General features: G+C 35.6%; 1 protein-coding gene and 1 long non-coding RNA gene across 6 annotated transcripts in view; one reads left to right on the top strand and one right to left on the bottom strand.

Annotated features, from left to right (window-relative positions):
* TUSC3 (tumor suppressor candidate 3) overlaps positions 1-19,498 on the top strand; it is a 249,556-nt gene that overhangs the window by 141,735 nt on the left and 88,323 nt on the right. For all 4 annotated transcript variants that reach the window (XR_004282185.1, XM_032328923.1, XM_032328924.1 and 1 more), the window contains exons 5-6: positions 1,459-1,599; positions 19,138-19,227. Coding sequence is in view for 3 of the 4 variants with exons in the window: in XM_032328923.1 (XP_032184814.1) it covers positions 1,459-1,599; positions 19,138-19,227 (231 nt within the window). In the remaining variant the exon portion in view is untranslated. The remainder of the gene's footprint in view (positions 1-1,458; positions 1,600-19,137; positions 19,228-19,498) is intronic.
* The window catches only part of LOC116581720, a 77,306-nt gene continuing 60,364 nt past the window's right edge, over positions 2,557-19,498 (bottom strand). The window contains exons 3-4 of one of the 2 annotated variants that reach the window (XR_004282186.1): positions 10,104-10,185; positions 2,557-2,831 (exon numbers count right to left, since the gene is read on the bottom strand). This is a non-coding gene — a long non-coding RNA (uncharacterized LOC116581720). The remainder of the gene's footprint in view (positions 2,832-10,103; positions 10,186-19,498) is intronic. The other variant, XR_004282187.1, reaches the window with a different exon arrangement.

Genomic DNA, 19,498 nt, shown 5'->3' with positions numbered 1-19,498 from the left:
CTCTTCTCAGAGCCTTGGTTAATTTTAGTGAGAAATATTATTAGAACCAAGATCTGTATATACTTAGAAATCATGATTTCATAACAATGCCATCTACTTTTTAAAAACAGCTTTTATGTTTTAGTGGAGACCATCAAGAAAATGAAAAGACAACCCACAGAAGGGGAAAAAATAGTTACAAATCATTTTTTGACAAAGGACTTATATCTAGTATGTATATAGGAATTTTACAACTCAATAATAAAAAGACAAGCAATTAAAAAAATAATCTGAATAGACATTTGTATAAGGAAAATATACAAGTGGTTAATAAGTAAATGAAAAGATGCTCAGCATCATTAGTCATTAGGAACATGCAAATAAAACCTACAGTGAGTTAGTATCTCATACCCATTTAGGTTGGCTGGAATCAGTGGATGAGAGACAATATTGGCAAGGAAGTGGAGAAATCGAATTCTCATACACTACCAGTGGGAATGTTAAATGGTACAGCCACTTTGAAAAACAGTTGGGCAATTACTCAAACCAGGAAACATAGCATTACTATATAACCCAGCAATTCTACTCTTAGGTATATACCCAGGATAAATGAGAATGTGTACCCACATAAATTCTTGTACCAGAATGGTTATAGCAGCATTATTTGTAATAGTCACAAGGTGGAAACAACCCAAATGCCTGTCAACTGATAATTGGTATCAAATTGTGGTATTTCTGTACAAAGGAATGTTCAGCCATAAAAAGGAATGAAACATGCTATAAGAAGAATGTTGAAAACATCATGCTAAGTGGAAGAAGCCAGTTACAGAAGACCATGTATTATATGAAAAGTTTAGTAAAAGAGTAATCTGTATAGACAAGAGTAGATTCATGGCCTTTTAGTGTTGTAGGGTGAGGGGTATACCAGGGGGATTGCTGAAGGGTTTTCTTTTGATGTGATTGGAATGTTCTGATGCTGACTTTGGTGACGGTTACACAACCCCCTGAATATACTAAAAACTACTGAATTGTACACCAAGTGAATTGTATGGTGTATGTATTATATGTTGGTAAAGATGTTAAAAAATGTTAAAGATGTTAAAATGTCCCAATTTGGAATAATAAATAAATTACACTCCCATTTCCTCCCCCTGTACTAGATGATCCCATGTTTCATAGGTGAAACACAGCAGTTGTGGGTTAAATATAGGGAATGTGTGTGTATATTAACTGGTTAAATATAGGTCATGTGTGTGTATATTAACTGGTTACCTAAAGCAGGTCTTTTTACATAGCCATAATGTTGGAAGCCATATGTTTTTGATTTGTAAAGAATAAAAAGAGTCCGTTCCACAAATGAAAAGTAGAGTATCACCTTTCTGAGGTTTTGGAATTGAAAATTGGAAGGACTAGGATATGGTCAAGAGAAAAAACAGTTTACTTCACTCAGCTCTAAAAATTTTCATTGCATGATTGCAGATTCGAGTCTTCAGACCACCCAACTATTCTGGCACCATAGCTTTGGCCCTGTTAGTGTCACTCGTTGGCGGTTTGCTCTATCTAAGAAGGAACAACTTGGAATTCATCTATAACAAGACTGGTTGGGCCATGGTATCTCTGGTATGTTATTACAGTATATTTTTCTCCTTGTTTCTTTGTAAATAGTGTAAGTTGTATGGTTGCTGATTTTCAACAAAGGTGTCAGAGTAATTCAGTGAGAACAGTCTTCAGCAAATTGTGCTGGAACAGTCAAATATCCTCATGTAAATAATGAACCAAAACCCTTAGCCCACACCACATATAAAAGTTATTCAGAATGGATTATGGTTCCATGTGTAAGACTAAAATTATAAATCTTCCAGAAGAATACAAAATCTGTATAACACAAACAGCATAAATCATGGAAGAAAAAAATAAATAAATTGGACTTAAGATTAAAATATTTGTTCTTCAGAAGAATCCATAGACTCAGAGAAAATATTTGGAAAATACATGCTTATGGGGCATATATCTAGAATATGTGAAGAATTATTGCTACCAAGAAGATAGAAATCATGGTTTTAAAAAAACAGACAATGTATTTATAGGTAAGATGGCATATGCACATACTAGCCTTTCTCTCCTGCTAATAGAACTATAAACCTAGAGTCAGTACAAAGCTGCTCAGGTATTTGGTGTTTCTAAAAAGTAAAGGTCAGCCAGCAGATCAGGTAAGAAAACCCACATTCAAGATGACATTTAATTAGCAGATAAAAAATAATCAACCCTCTACATCCCCTATTTTGGTTTTCTTTGACTTGAGTTTGGGCAATTTGGAGCAGACAGAGAGGTATCTAGGAGATAGCTCTAGTTCAGGCTCAAGGACAGTAGAAGAGATTCTTGTGTTTTTTGTTTTTTGTTTTCTATTTTCTTGTACCTCAATTCCTCAGGCAATCCCATGGTAGAACAGTAGAGACAATGAAAGCAGTTGGCAGTGGAAACTGTAGGGGCCAAACTCTTAAAGCAGAACCTTCCTCACCATGACAAAATTAGTAAAACTATTCACCAAAAGAATTAAAAAGTCAATTTTACTGTTTAATAATTCAGAAAATGGGCAAAAGATTTGATGTGATGCTTGACCAAAGAGCATAGACAAAGGGCAAAAAGGCACACGCAAATTCTATGGTAGTGAACTCAGATCTGGCTTAGATGTTCTTGTGGTCCAGTAAAAGTTTCTCTTCTGTATACTGGCATATATCCTGTGAGCCACCTAAGGCAAAGAAAATACTGTACTCAGGAGCCTCCATTTTATGGTTGGTAATTTATTGATTGATTGACTGCAGTACTTGTAGGCAAAAATCCATGTTCTGCACCTGGGGATAAAACAAATAGAGAAAGGGGTTATGGTCTTCCACTGCTGGCTTTCAAATAGCCATTCTGATCCCTCTTCAGTTTGAGACACTGGATAGACAGACGTTAAGAGCTTGAAGGATATGAAAGACCCTTGTGGGGTCTTCTGTGGAGAGCAGGATATCAATGTTGTAAAATAAGGGTGTACAACTGAAAAAAAGGAGAAGGTGGCCTGGTTAATCATGTAACACAGATAAGTACCCTTTCGGAGAGCTGCTGCATTGAGAACCCACACTGCTGAGTAAAACAATGTATAAATCTAGAAACGTAGGCTTTTTGTTTGTTTCTTTGCTATCTATAAAGAAAGGAATCTCCACCCCATCCCAACTTTACTGAGGAATAACTGACATACCACATTGTGTGAAAGTTGAGGGTATACAGTGTGATGATTTGATACCTGTATATACTGCAAAATGATTACCATAATAAGGTTAGTTAATACCTTTATCACCTCATATAAATTACCTGTGTGTGTGTGTGTGTGTGTGTGAACATTTAAGATTTACTCTCTTAGAAATTTCCAAGTATATAATATAGTATTTTTAACTCTAGTCACACTGCTATAAACAATAACCCTAGAACTTACACATTTTAAAAATGGAAATTGTACCCTTTGACCAATATCTCCTTGTTTTCCCCACCTTATAGCCGCCGGAAATCACCATTCTATTCTCCCTTTAAGATTCTGCATATAAAGGAGATCATAAAGTATTAGCCTTTCTTTGTCTAACTTATTTTACTTGGCGTTATGCTATCTAGGTCCATCCATGTTGTTGCAAATGGCATGATTTTTTTTGAATGGCTGAAATATGTGTATGTGTGTATATATGTATCATACACAGTGGAGATACATATATATGTACACACACACACACACACACACACACACACATATATCCATCTGCCAATGAACACTTAAGTGGTTTCTATGAATAATGATGCAATGAATATGGAGGTACAGATCTCTCTTTAGGATAGAAATATGATGGCTTTCAGATCCATACCCAGAAGTGGGATTGCTGGATCATAAGCTCGTTATATTTTTAATTTTTTAAGGAAAATCCATGCTGTTTTCCATAGGGGCTATGCCTTTTACCCTCTCCCCAACAGTGCATAAGTATTCCTTTTTCTATACCCTTGCCAACAACTGTAACCTTATCTTTTTGATAATAATCATTCTAATAGATATTAGGTGTTACTTCATTGTGATTTTGATTTCCAATTCCTTGATGACTGGTAATTTTTGACCATTTTTTCATGTACCTGTTGGTTATTTTTAGGTCTTTTTTGGGAAAATGCCCATACAGGTTTTGTGCCCACTTTTTAATTGGATTTTTTTTTCTTGAGTTCTGTGAGTTTCTTACACATTTGGACTCCTTTTCCAACATACGATTTACAGATTATTTTCTCTTATTCTGTAAGTTACCTTTGTATTTTGCTGATGGTTACCATTGCTTTGCAAAAGCTTTATAGTGTGATATAGTCCCATTTGTTTACTTTTGCTTTTAGTGTCATATTCAAAATATTGTCAAGACCAAGGCCAATGAGATTTTTTCATATGTTTATACCTTTAATCCATTTTGAATTAACTTTTGTGATTGTCATAAGATACGTGTTCATTTTCATTCTCTTGCATCTGAAGATCTACTTTTCTCAGCACTTTTTATCAAAGAGACTATGCTTTCCTCATAGAGTATTGTTTATTCCCTTGTCAAATACTTGTTGTTTTGCCATTTTGGAATTTATTTATTATTATTTTTTAAATTTTGTTCAGTTAGCCAGCATGTAGTAATAACGTTAGTTTTTGATGTAGTGTTCAAGCATTCCTTAGTTGCATATAACACCCAGTGGTCATTGCCACACAAGCTCTTCATAATACCCAACACCCAGTTACCCCATGCCCCTACTCTCTCCCTTCTGTAACCCTCAAGTTTTTTTTCCTGGAGTGCAGAGTCTCTCATGGTTTGTCTCCCTCTCTGATGTCTTACTGTTCAGTTTTCCCTCCCTTCCCCTGTGGTCCTCCCTGCTCTTCCTTATGTTCCACAAATAAGCGAAACCATATGATAATTGTGTTTCTCTGCTTGACTTATTTCACTTAGCGTAATCCCTTCCAGTTCCATCCATGTCGAGCAAATGATGGGTATTCGTCCTTCCTAATAGTTGAGTAGTATTCCATTGTACAATACATTCCATTGTATCCATTCATCTCTTGAAAGGTATCTTGGGCTCCTTCCACAGTTTGGCTATTGTGGACATTGCCGCTGTGAACACTGGGGTGCACGTTCCCCTTTGTTTCACTACATCTGTATCTTTGGGATACTGGTAAATACCAAAGATACAGATGTAGTGTCAAATACTTGTTGACAGTACTTGTGTGAGTTTATTTCTGGGCTTGCAATTCTATTGCATTGGTCTATTTCTGACAGTACCATTGTTTTGATTACTTTGTAATATACTTTGAATTCAGGGAATTTTGTGCTTCCAGGTTTGTTCTTCTTTCTCAGTATTGTGTTGGATATTTGGCATCTTTTTATGGTTCTATACAAATTCTAGGATTTTTTTTTCTATGTGAAAATGTCACTGGAATTTTGATAGTGATTACATTGATTTTAGGTAGGGTGGACATATTAACAATATTAATTCTAATGCTCTGTGAACACAGGATATTTTTCCATTTGTTTCCTTTCTTTCATGATTATCTTTCACGTCCCTGGTTAAATTTATTCCTATGAATTTTATTGTTTTTGATGCTACTGTAAATGGGACGTTTTTTCCTTTTTAAAAATTTTTTATTAACATATAATGTATTATTGCCCCAGGGGTACAGGTCTGTGAATCATCAGGCTTATACACTTGACAGCACTCACCATAGCACATACCCTTCCCAATGTCCATAACCCAGCCACGTAAATGGAACTTAAAAAAAAAAAGTTTCTTTTCAGATGTTTTGTTGTTAGTCTATAGCAACATAACTGATTTCTATATATTGGTTTTGTATCCTGAAACTTTATTGCAATTGGTTATTAATTCTAATAAGTTTTTGGTGGAGTCTAGGAATTTCTGTATATAAGATCATATCATCTACAAACAATTTTAATTTCCTCTTTCTGATTTGGATGCCGATTATTTCTTTTTCTTGGCCAATTGGCCTGGGCTTCCACTGGTCCAGGACTTCCACTATGATCCTGAACAGGAATGATGATAGTGGGCACCCTTGTCTCGTTCCCGATGTTAGAGACCTTCCATGTTAGAGACCTTCCAGCCTATCATTATTGAGTATGATGTTAGCTGTGGGCTCAACAAATAGGGATTTTATTATGTTGAGCTACATTTCTTCTGTATCTAATTATTGAGAGTTTTTCTCATGAAGGATGTTGAGTTTTATGAAATACTTTTTCTGTATCTATAGAGATGATCATATGGCTGATTTAATCTTTCTTCCTATTAATGTAGTATATCACCTGTCTTATCCTTATTGAACCCTCCTTGCATACAAGAATAAATCCCTCTTAATCGTGGTGTATAATCTTTTGAATATACTGCTGAATTTTGTTGAGAATCTTTGCATTTGTATTCATCAAGGATATTTATTTGTAGTTTTCTTCTAGTGTCTTTATCAGGCTTTGGTATCAAGGTAATTCTTGCGTCATAAAGTGAATTTAGAACAATGAATTCTGGAACACTGAAAAGAAATAAAGTGAAAACAAAGTGAGTTTGGGAAAATTTGAGAAGGATTGTTACTCTTGAAATTTTTGGTAGACTTCACTAGGGAAACTGTCTGATCCTGGGCTTTTCTTTGTTGGGGAGTTTTTAAATCCGATTCAATCTTCTTACTTGCTACTGGTCTCCAATTTTCTGTTTCTTCATTATTCATTCTTAATAGGATTGTGTTTCTGGGAACTTCTCTATTTCCTTTAGGTCATAAATTTCTCAGGGTATGTTTGTTCATAGTAGTCTCTTCTAATCCTTTGTATTCTTGTGGTATGAGTTGAAATGTCTTTTTTGCTTCTGATTTTATTCATTTCAGTTTTTTCTTCATTTAGATAATGGTTAGTCAGTTTTATCATTTTAAAAACCCAGTTCTTTGTTCTATCATTTCTGTGGTTTTTCCAGTTTTTATTTCTGCTCTAATCTATTTCCTTATTTTTGCTCATTTTTGGCTACGTTTGTTCTTTTTTTCCTACTTCCCTGAGATAGAAAATTAGGTTATTTCCGATAGTCTTTTTTCTTAATATAGGCATTTATTACTGAAAAGTTCCCTGTTAGAACTATTTTTGTACCATCTGGTAAGTTTTAGTATATTGTTTCCATTTCCTTTTGTTTCACAATATTTTATCTATTAGTTGTTTGGGAGTGTGTTCTACAGCATATTTGTGAGCTTCTAGTTTTGTACCATTATATTTGAAGAACTACTTGGTACAATTTCCATCATAAGTTAGCTAAGAACTTGTTTTGTGACCTAACATATGGTTTGTCCCCTAGAACGTTCCTTGTACACTTAAGTGTATTTATTCTGTTGCTGTTCATTTTATGTCTGTTAGGTCTATTGGACTAAAGTATAATCTAAGTCTATTGTTTTCTTATTGATTGGATGAGTTATCTCCTGTTGAAACTGCGGTATTAGAATCCCTGACTACTGTACGGCTGTTTTTTTTCTACCTTCAAATATGTTACTGTTGGTTTAATATATTTAGGTGCTGTGATACGGTCATATAATACTTATAGCTATTATATTTTTTGGATGAATTAACTTGTTTTTCATTATATAATGACCCTATTTATCTCTTGTGACCATTTTTCACTTCAATTCTATTTTTTTCTGATGCATGTATAGCTACCCTATTCTTTTGGCTTCCATTTCCATGGAATCCGTATCCTCTCTTTGAATGTATTTTTCTCCTTGAAGCTGAAAGGAATGTCTAGAGGGCACCGTATAATTGGGTCTTCTTTTTTTGTCCATTTATCCACTCTATATCTTTTGAATGAATAATTTAATCCATTTTCATTTAAGTCATTGTTGACAGATAAGGACTTATTAATGCCATCTTAATTGTTTTCTGCTGCCAGGGCCTAGGATTTTATTATTTTGGCAGGCGGGGGTAGGGGAGTCATTTTGTCACTCTGCCTCAGTTGAGCATCTAGGAAGTATTAAAACTGTGAAGGCTTCTCAGTGCACTTTGAACCTGGAAAATAATCCAAACAGGCCCATGGGACTACGAGTTGGGCAGGTGGAACATATCCCTGTAATCTAGGAATTGTGATGTCTAAGAAACAAGACACAGACTCAGAAAAATAAAATAAATTCCATACTTTCCCCACTCCTGGGGGCGGGAGGAGAATCGATCACTATCTAAGAGGATACTGGCAGCTGTTTGTTTTATAAATTGATGAATTTTTACAGCGGTATGTTTTGACTCCTTTCTCTTTTTCTTTTGTGTATTTTGTGTAGTTCTGCTTTGAGATTACCATGAGGCTTACATAAAACATCTTATGATAGAATAGTCTGTTTTTTACTGGTAATTTAACTTCAGTCACTTACTGAAACTACCCTTTACTTCTTGTTCCCTCTGAGGGGGGACTCCGCTTTTTATACCTTCTGTTGATCCTGTAAAAGTAGGCTGGGTGCTGTATGCTCTGGTTTGTGTCCTTTTTCCTCATCCTGCAGAATCGGGGTGGCTTTCTGCATTTGGCCAGTTGTTGTCTGAAAGGCCTTTATTGCCTTCAGAGGGTGTACAGGTGGCAGAGGATAGAAGGGTGTGTAGGTGATGCCTATGGAGTATTGAGGGTGCCTGTGGGCCAGCTCGGGGTGGGGGGGAGCCACTGTTGAAGTCTCTTCAGCAACTCGGTGGCAGGCTTCCTGACGGATTGCATCAGGTAGCTATTAGGATCTGCATTTTTTTGATGTGTTCCATTCTGAGGCCTGGCTGCTATTCTCCATTAGTTCATTGCCCCCTAGTTGTGCATTGTATGACTCAGTATTCTGGATGGAGTAAAAATTGTGTCTCTGTCCATCTCCCACACAGCTGGGAGGCCAGGTGCTCACTAACACACACTCAGTTTCCCCTGTGGGAGAGATCATGGGAGAAGTTCTCTCTGGGCACTGAGCTGTGCCCTGCGGAGGAAACTGAAACTCTACTTTTTTTTTTTTTTTTTTTTTAAGATTTTATTTATTTGACAGAGAGAGAGAGATCACAAGCAAGCAGAGAGGCAGGCAGAGAGAGAGGAGGAAGCAGGCTCACTACTGAGCAGAGAGCCCGATGCGGGGCTTGATCCCAGGACCCTGGGATCATGACCTGAGCCGAAGGCAGAGGCTTAATCCACTGAGCCACCCAGGCGCCCCTGAAACTCTTTTTTTTTTTTTTTTTAAGATTTTATTTATTTATTTGACAGACAGAGATCATAAGTAGGCAGAGAAGCAGGCAGAGGAGGAAGCAGGCTCTCCAATGAGCAGAGAGCCCGATGTGGGGCTTGATCCCAGGACCCTGGAATCATGACCTGAGCCGAAGGCAGAGGCTTTAACCCACTGAGCCACCCAGGCACCCCCGAAACTCTACTTTTTAAACCGTCTCCCCTGCGTCTATTGTTTCATTATTATTGTTGTTCCATTGGTGCTCTGGCATATCTCTGTTGTCCTCAACCTCCACAAAGGCATTCTTGTCCATAGGCAACTGTCAAAAATCAGTGTTCTGTACAGAGGAAGTGGTAGAATGTTCTTATAAGCCATGGTTCTTAAAAAGTCAGTACTGTCAATTTTATTACATATAAAAAGCAAGTTTCTTAGAAAATATCACCTGAAATTATGTCGGGAAAAACTTTAAATTCATAGTATATAAGTAACCATTAGTTAAGTTTAAACATTTGCAAATCATCCTTGAAAAGTGAAGAAGTCCCGGAGTTTCTAAGTCATTTTTAGCAAATATTCAACAACTACTGAAAGCAGCACAGCCACTGTAGATGCCCTCTGTCATAAAGACCCCGTTAATGAGAGCAGCAGAAAGTGCCAAGGGGTGCAGCATTATAGTGGCAGGTATCAAAAATTGGCAAGAAATATTTCTTCCCAGACAATGAGGACCCTGTCCAGAGAAGGAATACTTGTGGTTGGGACTTGACTTCGATAGAGAAGGACTACTTGGGAAGGTGGTAGAAACAGCTTAGGCAAAGAGTGCTAAGGAACCAGAGATGGCAGAATTCAAAGTACAGGCAAAAAGATCGACCCAGGAAAATGAGTGGTTTACCTGTGAAGTACTGATGGTGTTTCTCAGTGGCGGTGGCTCATGAAGAAATCAAGGGGAGTGAAGAGTTAGTGAAGAAGTCTGCCTGAAATAGGTAAAGTTTTGAGAGACGAAGGAGGCATGGCTACACAGAGGCACCATATTTTAAGGAAATAGCTAGTTTTTGTTAACAACAACAATAAACTGAACCTCTAAGCTCTGTGGTCTTTTGCTTGTAGCCAGTTCACCAGTTCAGAAGAATGGGTCCTATTCAAACACGAGCAATATCGACACAGCCTTTAACAGAGTATCTGTGCGTAGCTGTCATAAGGAAATTAATCTACAAATGAGAGCAACTTTTCCTACAGATACAGAAAACTTACCAGAAAGTTAGGTGAAATTGCAAAAAAAAAAAAAAAAAAAAAGAAATCACTCTAGTATGGATAATGAAGTACTTGGAGGAAAGACCATAAAACTAAGTATGAGAATTTAGAGGTGGCTAGAGAATAGGAAGTAGTAATGTGGCATATGATAAATCTTGCTTATGAACATGGACTCGAAGGTTTTTCTTTAACAGTATTACCAACCAAACTTAGCTGTAATATAAAATAGCAAAAGTCAGGTTGTAGGAATGGTTGATTAAGCTGTAGAGGAAGTATAAATTAATTGAAAACTATCACAGTAATGGCTTAAAGTAGAAGTAGTGTCACTAATACCATAGAGATTACTTAATATTTGCCATGTATGATTCTAAAAAGTTAGCAAACTATAAATATAAGTGAACTTTCTTAATTAGGTAAAGGATATCTTAAAATGTCTAGCAAATATCTTATTTAATACTGATAATTTAAAATAACGCCTATAATTACATACTACTTAGTGGTATTAGTCAAAGCATAAGAATAGAAAAAGAAATGCAGGGAATAAATAAATGTAAATAAGTAAACATGTCATATTTACTTAGGATTGTCCACCTGAAAAATTTATCACCATTTATGGAGAACCAAAAATAAAAATTATTACTAGAGTTGAACAGGTTTTCTGAATTCAAAGTCACTATCCAATAATCACTACTATTTTTATACAGTAAGCAATTTAAATATGTAATTGAACATAAAATCTTTACAAGGAAGAAAAAATATACTTATAGTATTTTTTAGATTACAAAAGGTTTTTAAAATTTTTTTTAATTAAGTAATGTTAGTCACCATACACTACATCATTAGTTTTTGATGTAGTGTTCCATGACTTCTTGTTTGTATATAACACCCTCATTGCAATACGTGCCCTCCTTAATACCCATCACTAGGCTAACCTCCCCTCCAAAATATAATAGCCCTCAGTTTGATTCCAGGAGTCCACAGTCTCTCATGGTTCATCTTCCTGATTCCCGCCCCGCCTCCCCTCCCCCGCTTCATTTTCCCCTTCCTTCTCTCAACGTCCTCCATGCTATTCTTTAGGTTCCACAAATAAGTGAAATAATAAGATAATTGCTTTCTCTGTTTGACTTATTTCACTCAGCATAATTTTCTCCAGTTCCATCCATGTTGATACAAATGCTGGGTATTCATCCTTTCTGGTGGAGGAGAATACAAATTCCTTTCCATCACTATTTTAAATAAGTACATAAAACATAACCCAAAGAAGGAAAAGACTCAATAAATAGTAGTGATGATTACTATTAGCTTACAACAATAATTCTGGGGAGGAAAATAATGAAGGCATGCTACTGTCAACTGAGTCGAATTCAGAGAGATTACATTATCAGTGTTTTGGTAGACTAAAACAGTGACAAGATTGGGCAAAACACTAAATACTAAATAACTTTTAACTTAACAGAAACACTGAAATAAATACTATATTTTCATTAAAAAACCTGGGTAGCTTTACTGAATTAAGCAACTTGAAAACCAGCCTGAGCAAAACCCAAAACACTTTTGAACTAAGATAACTGAGATCACCTCTAGTATCCAATTATATTAGAGTATAATTAATCCATTATAACTCAATTATCAAAAGTAAGCAAATATTAAACGTAATGAAAAAGCCCAAACTTCAAGTTTGTATTTTCTCTATCTACTAGAGAGATATTTTCTCCATATATGAGAAAGTCACAGAGGTTCTTTTTGAATTTCCGGACTCTAGGTATTACTGAAGATAGATGCTATGCTATAGTGTGACATGCCTGGTTGTCTTAACCTGTCCTATCACTTTCAACTCAATCATAAAGACTACTAATTCTTTGTAGAAAATAAAACCAGAAGGATAAAGGACTACCACATGAAGATGAAGGCACAAACCAACAATTAGCTATAAATATATACACACATGTAGTCTGAATTTTGAAATTCTAGTCATATACATTTTTTATCATTTGCAAATATCTTGCCCCATTCCATGGGTTGCCTCTTCATTTTGCTGTACAGAAGTTTTTTATATTGATGAAGTCCCAAAGTTCTTTTTCACTTTTGTTTCCCTTGCCTTTGGAGATGTGTCTTGATAAAGGGCTGGTATCCAAAATCTGTAAAGAACTTCTTAAACTCAATACCCAAAAAACCAAAAAAATGAAGTCAAAAAATGAGAAGAAGACATGGACAGACACTTCTCCAAAGAAGACATACGAATGGCTAAAAGACACATGAAAAATTATTCGTCATCATTAGCCATGATCAGGGAAATTCAAATCAAAACCACAATGAGATACCACCTTACACCAGATAGAAAGGCAAAAACTGACAAGGCAAGACAAATGTTGGAGAGGATGCAGACAAAGGGGAACCCTCTTACACTGCTGGTGAGAATGCAAGTTGGTACAGCCACTTTGGAAAACAGTGGGGGGGGGTCCTCAAAAGTTAAGAATACAGCTACCCTTTGAGCGAGCAATTACACTACTGGGTATTTACCCCCAAAGAAACAGATGTAGTGAAAAGAAGGACCACATGCACCCCAATGTTGATAGCAGCAATGTCCACAAGAGCCAAACTGTGGAAGGAGCCAAGATGCCCTTCAACAGATGAATAGATAAAGAAGATGTGGTCCAAAGTTTCAAAGGAGTATTAATAAACAAGGAAACTAAATTCAGCAAACTTAACTTGTAGCTTACACAGCTAGAAAATGATTGGCTAGGAGTTGATCCCATGTGTCTTACTTCTAGTTCTAAATTCTTTTAATGATGCTGGGCTTCTCTAAATTGGGACATGTATCTCATATGTTGGATGTTTAAACCAATGGATGTAGTGAGCCATTATGACGACAAATAAATGCCTAAAGTTTTATATGGTGCATAAATGTTAAATATTTGAACAGATCAATTTTCTTCCATTCTCTGCTACATCATGCAGATTTTGTATTTCTGCTTTGAATCCTTGGAAGCTAATTACCTTGGCATAGCAGAAAATATTCTAACACTCAGAAGCACATACTTGAGAAGGAAATCTTGGCAAGTGTGCACACTCCCCAATGGCAGACTTTTAGAAGTAAGTAACAGGCTGCAGAGTATAGACATGTTTTCAAACAATATATTTTAAAACTCTAGTCTGATGACAAAATGTTGAATGTAAAAAGCTCCTCCTCTTGAAACTTTTGTTTTTCATAATACAGAAATATACAAACTGTGATATTTTCCTTAGCTATAGATAGCTTATGGAAACTAATTTGAATCTTCTTTACCACATTCTGCCTGATAGCCACCACTACCCTCACCAAATATGACTATTTATTTTAACAGCTAGACTGAAGTGGAAAAAGAAATGGTTTTGTTCATTTCTAATCTTACCCAATTCTTAAGATATCCTTACAAAGTTAAGAGGATACCCAAAATGCTAAGCCATTGATTCAGATTTTCAAACATTTGTGTGAAATAACCAATATCCCCTTTTCCTATGGGAAAGATAATGTTTTTTAGTAATTTTTCTCTGATGAAAGATTGGATTGCACAGAAAAGGAAAGCTTCTAAAGTAAAAATAATGAATTAGACCAGACCACTAATATAATATCAAAAATTGTATGCAAATAAGAATAACGAGAAAAAGTTTGTTAAAGAAGCTCTGTCCACATACCCACTTCTTGGTAAGGAACAGTTAGCATTTGTATATTGAACCTTTGCAGAAGTATCTCCCAGGGGATTACTGAGTGTTTCACATGCTTCGTTCCATAGACTATTCTATTGCTAGGTTTTTTTTTTTTTCCATTATTCATATTATGGTATGTGACTCACAGGCTGAGAACGTGGTGTTTCCTGGAGATAGGAAGCTGTTTATAGTGCTTTAGGGTATAGATTAGAGACAAAGTTTACAATTTCCTTATATGGAGGAAGATATGGAAATATTTTAAAAGTATATTAGAGCTTCCTGATTCTGAGTTTAAAAAAAAAAAATAGGTAAAGGAGTATTCATAGGTTCCTCCTGGTCTTGAAAAAAAAAAAAAAGCTATTGACTCCTGTTTATAAGTGATGGTAATTGTTTATAGAGCTGAATAAGCATTGATTCTGGTTTTACTCCATTTTCCCTTCCTCCATTCCCGAAAGAAGAAGGATGATAAACAATAAGCTTACACATCACCTGTTTTATGATGAGTTTAGAATGGTTGGGTAAAATATTGAACTACACTGCTACATAATTTTAAGGAGTATAATGTAAATCTATAGTTTATAGTTTTCAGAAATAAATGTTGACTTGGAATATCAAAATGAGTTAAAATGTTGTGTTTTGTAGCCCTTAGCACAGATCTTCATGGCAGCCTAAAGCTCTTCATAGATGGTTCTCATTTCAAAGCAGAAATAGAAGTGTGATAGTTATATTCATTTCACATGCAAAGAAAAATATCCTAAGAAGTTGCAATTAAAAATGTGAAATATAAACATCATTTTTAAAAATCTAATAACCCAAACTTTATTATCACAGTAAATCTTAGTAGGACAGAAGCAGTTTTCTGCCTTTTAACACTGATGATCTATATTGTAAGATGATTCTCATACCTTAATGTGTCTTCTGTCTCAAAGAAATTAGATCAGTTTAATTAAGTTTTGTGACAAATTTACATTTGAAATTAATACAGACTATTAAATGAGTTTCACATTCCTGAAGGGTTCTTTGGTGTCTGCATATTGTGTTGTATCAGTAGAAATGTATTTCTTGAGACCATTCAAAACTGCAAGGTGGCTCTCACATCAGAACAATTACCTTTCCAAATTTATTTGAAATTATGTAACTTCTAATATTATGCACGTACTGTGGGTTTTTTTTTTTTTTTTTACTTTGTTCTCTTTATAAATGAGAAGCAGGTAAGTGCTGCTAATGTTTTTTTCAGTGAAGCAACTGCTGTTTTTAACTTTGAGTCATTTGAAGATGGGTATGTCTGTTTGCAAATTGGTAGTTTCCGTATATAGCCTCATGTATATTTTTGTGTTAGGACTATGGCAAGAATATAATGGAAAGATTTCATATATTTTTAGGGTACCATTTTCTTAATGTAGTTCCTAATGTAGTTCCTAATTTTGTGTAATGAGGACAGACAGTAGCCTCAGTAATTCAAAGAACATCTTAAAACTACTCATACATGAATGGACCTCCTTTTTCTTTCTTTTTTAATGTTGTGTGGTTGCCCTAGTCTTTTGCTTGTTGTAAAGTCGTAATTAAATAAACCTCACTATGAAGATCCAATACTTGGAATGACTGTCTAGCTTCTGTATTTCCTACCTTTTTTCCTTTATAGACTGAGTGATAGGAAATAATGGTTATACTATAAATTTACTACAGTAATTCACTTATGATTAGTAGAAATGAATAGTGTATGAATTTTGTGATGTGGTTGTCTCTTGTTACTCTGGAAATTATACTTGAAGAAGTCATTAAATTATTTGTAATATAACATTGTAAGGACATGGACTGTAGAGAGGATTATATAAAACAGGATATTTTTAGTCTTTACTGTAAAGTGAGTATAGTTGACCTTTGAACAAATCAGGTTTGAATTGTTTGGGTCCGTTTATATGCAGATTATTTTTTATAAATACAGTACAGTACTGGTAAGGTATTATCTTTAGCTAATTTTAAGAATAAGTGTATAATAGGGGGCACCTAGGTGTCTCAGTCAGTTGGGTGTTTTGACTATTTCAGCTCAGGTCATGATCTCTGATGTGAGATAGAGACTACTTCAGATTCTCTCTCTCCTCTTCCTCTGGTCTTCATCTCTCCCCCTTTTAAAAATATTCTTTTATTATTTTTATAATTTTTTAATTTGAGAGAGAGTGTGTGAATGGGGAGGGGCAGAGGGAGGAGAAAGAGAGAGAGGGAAAGCAAAAGAGAGAATCTGAAGCCAACTTCTTTTGAGATCATGCCCTGAGCTGAAATCAAGAGTCAGTTGCGTAACCAACTGAGCCACCCAGGCACCCCTCTTTTTTTATTATAGTCTTTATCTGGTTTTGGTATTAGAGTAATGCTGGCCGCATAGCATGACTTTGGACGTTTTCTATTTTTTTGATACAGTTTGAGAACAATGGGTATTAACTCTCCTTGAAACATTGGTAGAATTCTCCTCTGCAGCCATCTGGTCCTGGACTTTCTGTTTGTTGAGAGTTTTTGGATTCCTAATTCAGTGTCTTTGCAGGTTATTGGTCTGTTCAAGTTTTCTGTTTCTTCCTGTTTCAGTTTTGGTAGTTTATATGTTTCTAGGAGTGCACCCATTTTTTCCAGATAACCCAATTCGTTGGCATATAATTGCTCATAATATTCTCTTGTACATATTTCTGTGGCAATGGTTGTTATTTCTTCTCTCTCATTTGTGATTTTATTTATTTGGGTCCTTTCTCTTTTTGCTAAGTCTGGCTGAAGGTTTATCAGTTTTATTGATTTTTTTCCCAGAGAACCAGCTCCTGGTTCCACTGGTCTGTTTATTGGGTTTGGGTTTTTTTTTTTAGTTTCTATATCTTCTTTTGTTGTTCTTTTTCTAGCCCTAAGGGTGTAATGTTAAGTTGCTTGAGTTTTTTCTTACTTCTTGAGGTAGGCCCATGTTGCTATACACTTTTGCTTAGGACTGCTTCTGTTGTGTCCCAAAGATTTTGGCCTGTTTTTTTCATTTCTTCCATGTATTTTTTAAAAATTTCTTCTTTGATCTCCTGGTTGACCCATTTATTGTTTCGTAGCCTGTGGTTTAACCTCTATGTATTTGTGGTCTTTCCAAATTTTTTCTTGTGGTTGACTTCTAGTTTCATATCATTTGGTCAGAAAGGGTACATGGTATGATCTCAGTCATTTTGTATTTGTTGAGGCCTGATTTGTGACCGGTTATGTGGTCTACTTTGGAGAATGTCCCATGTGTACTTGAGAAGAATGTTTTGGGATAGAATGTTCTGAATATATCTGTTAAGTCCATCTGGTCTAGTGTGTCATTTGAAGCCATTGTTTCCTTATGTATTTTCTGCTTAGGTGATCTGTCACTTGATATAAGTGGAATGTTACATTCTCCTAGTACTGTATTATTATCAATTAGTTCTTTTTTGTTATTGTTTTATATAGTTGGGTGCTCTGAGGTTGGGGGCATAAATATTTACAATTATTGTATCTTCTTGTTGGATTGTCCCATTTATTATGATATAGTGCCCTTCTTAGTCTTATTATAGTCATCGCTGTAAAGTGTAGTTTTTCTGAGGTAAGTATCGCTACTCCAACTTTCTTTCAAGATCCCTTTGTATGGTAAATGTTTCTCCATTCCCTCACTTTCACTCTGCAGGTATCTTTGGGTCTAAAATTGGTCTCTTAGAAGCAGCATATAGATGGGTCTTGAATTTTTAATCCATTGTGACACCGTTTTTTGTTTTTTTTTTTAAAGATTGTATATATTTGACAGAGATTACAAGTAGGTGGAGAGGCAGGCAGAGAGAGGAGGAAGCAGGCTCCCCGCTGAGCAGAGAGCCCTAGGCGGGGCTCGATCCCAGGACCCTGGGATCATGACCTGACCCGAAGGTAGAGGCTTTAACACACTGAGCCACCCAGGCACCCACCCTGTGTTTTTTTATTTGAACTTTTAGTGCATTTACATTTAAAGTAAGATCTTATTTGTTTATTGTCATTTCTGGAGATTTCTCTGATCCTTCCTTGTCTTTGTCACTTTGGGTCTTTCCAGTCAAAGAGTCCTCTTTAGTATTACTTGCAGGGCTGGTTTAATGGTCAGAGGACTCCTTTAGTTTTTGTTTGGGAAATTCCTTATCTCTCCTTCTATTCTGAATGATAGCCTTGCTGCATAGAATATTCTTGGCTGTGGATTTTTCCCATTCAGCATGTTGAATATATCATGCCACTCTCTTCTGGCCTGTTAAATTTCTGCTGAGAAGTCTCCAGCTAGCCTTATAGATCGTATGAGTTAAGGACTTCTTTTACCTTGCCGCTTTTAAGATTTGTTCTTTATCAGTATATGTCTTGGTGTTGGCTTGCATTTGTTGATTTTGATTAGAAGTTCTCTGTGCCTCCTAGATCTGGATGTTTGTTGGCCTCCCCAAGATAAGTGAAGTATTATGCTATTATTTTTTGAAATAAATATTCTCCCTTTTCTCTTTTCTTGTTCTGGGACTCCTATGTTATTACGTTTGATGGAGTCCCTGAGTTCCCTAAGTCTATTCTCATGTTTCATAATTCTTTCTCTCTCTTCGGTTCAGCTTCATTATTTTATCTTCTGGGTCACTTACTTGTATTCCTCTGCTTCTTCTAGCCTGCTGCTCATTGCATCAAGCCAGTTTCCAATCTCATTCATTGTATTCTTCATCTCTGTGGTATGGGTCTCCTTGATGTCTTCTATTCTTTTCTCAAGCCCAGTGAGTATCCTTATGATTATTGCTTTAAATTTTCCATCAGGCCTATTACTTATAACTCTTGGCTATGGCTTTATCTTGCTCTTTCATTTGGATTAATTTCCAAAGTCCCAGAGTTAGTAAGTAAAAATTATTCTAATGGGTGAAGTGATACATGGTTTTTTTAAACTTAGTTCTGTGACCATTATTTTTAAAAGATGCAGAATTCTGATATACTTTGATTTACATATTATAACATTATACCCTGTTTTTCAGTGTATAGTTTTTGCTATGACTTCTGGGCAGATGTGGAATCATATTCGTGGACCTCCATATGCTCATAAGAACCCACACAATGGACAAGTGGTAAGTGTTTGTTCTAAGCATTCATATTTTGAACTTTAATCCTGTTTATTTTTAATCTAGTATTCACACACAACATGGGGCCCAAATTAAGGACCCCAAGATCAAGATTCAGGTGCTCTACTGACTGGGCCAGTCAGGTACCCCTTTCATCCTGTTTATATAGGAATAAAAAATCATGTGCAGTATTTAGTGAGAACAGATTTTGTCTGTAAATCTCAAGTTTTGTTCTTTCTCTTCTAATACTACCTCTACTATATATACACACATGCAT

The sequence above is a fragment of the Mustela erminea genome, chromosome 21, assembly GCF_009829155.1.
Source record: "Mustela erminea isolate mMusErm1 chromosome 21, mMusErm1.Pri, whole genome shotgun sequence".
Classification (NCBI taxonomy): domain Eukaryota; kingdom Metazoa; phylum Chordata; class Mammalia; order Carnivora; family Mustelidae; genus Mustela; species Mustela erminea.
The sequence above is the reverse complement of the archived record's forward strand: the minus strand, read 5'-3'. Positions and strand labels throughout refer to the sequence as shown.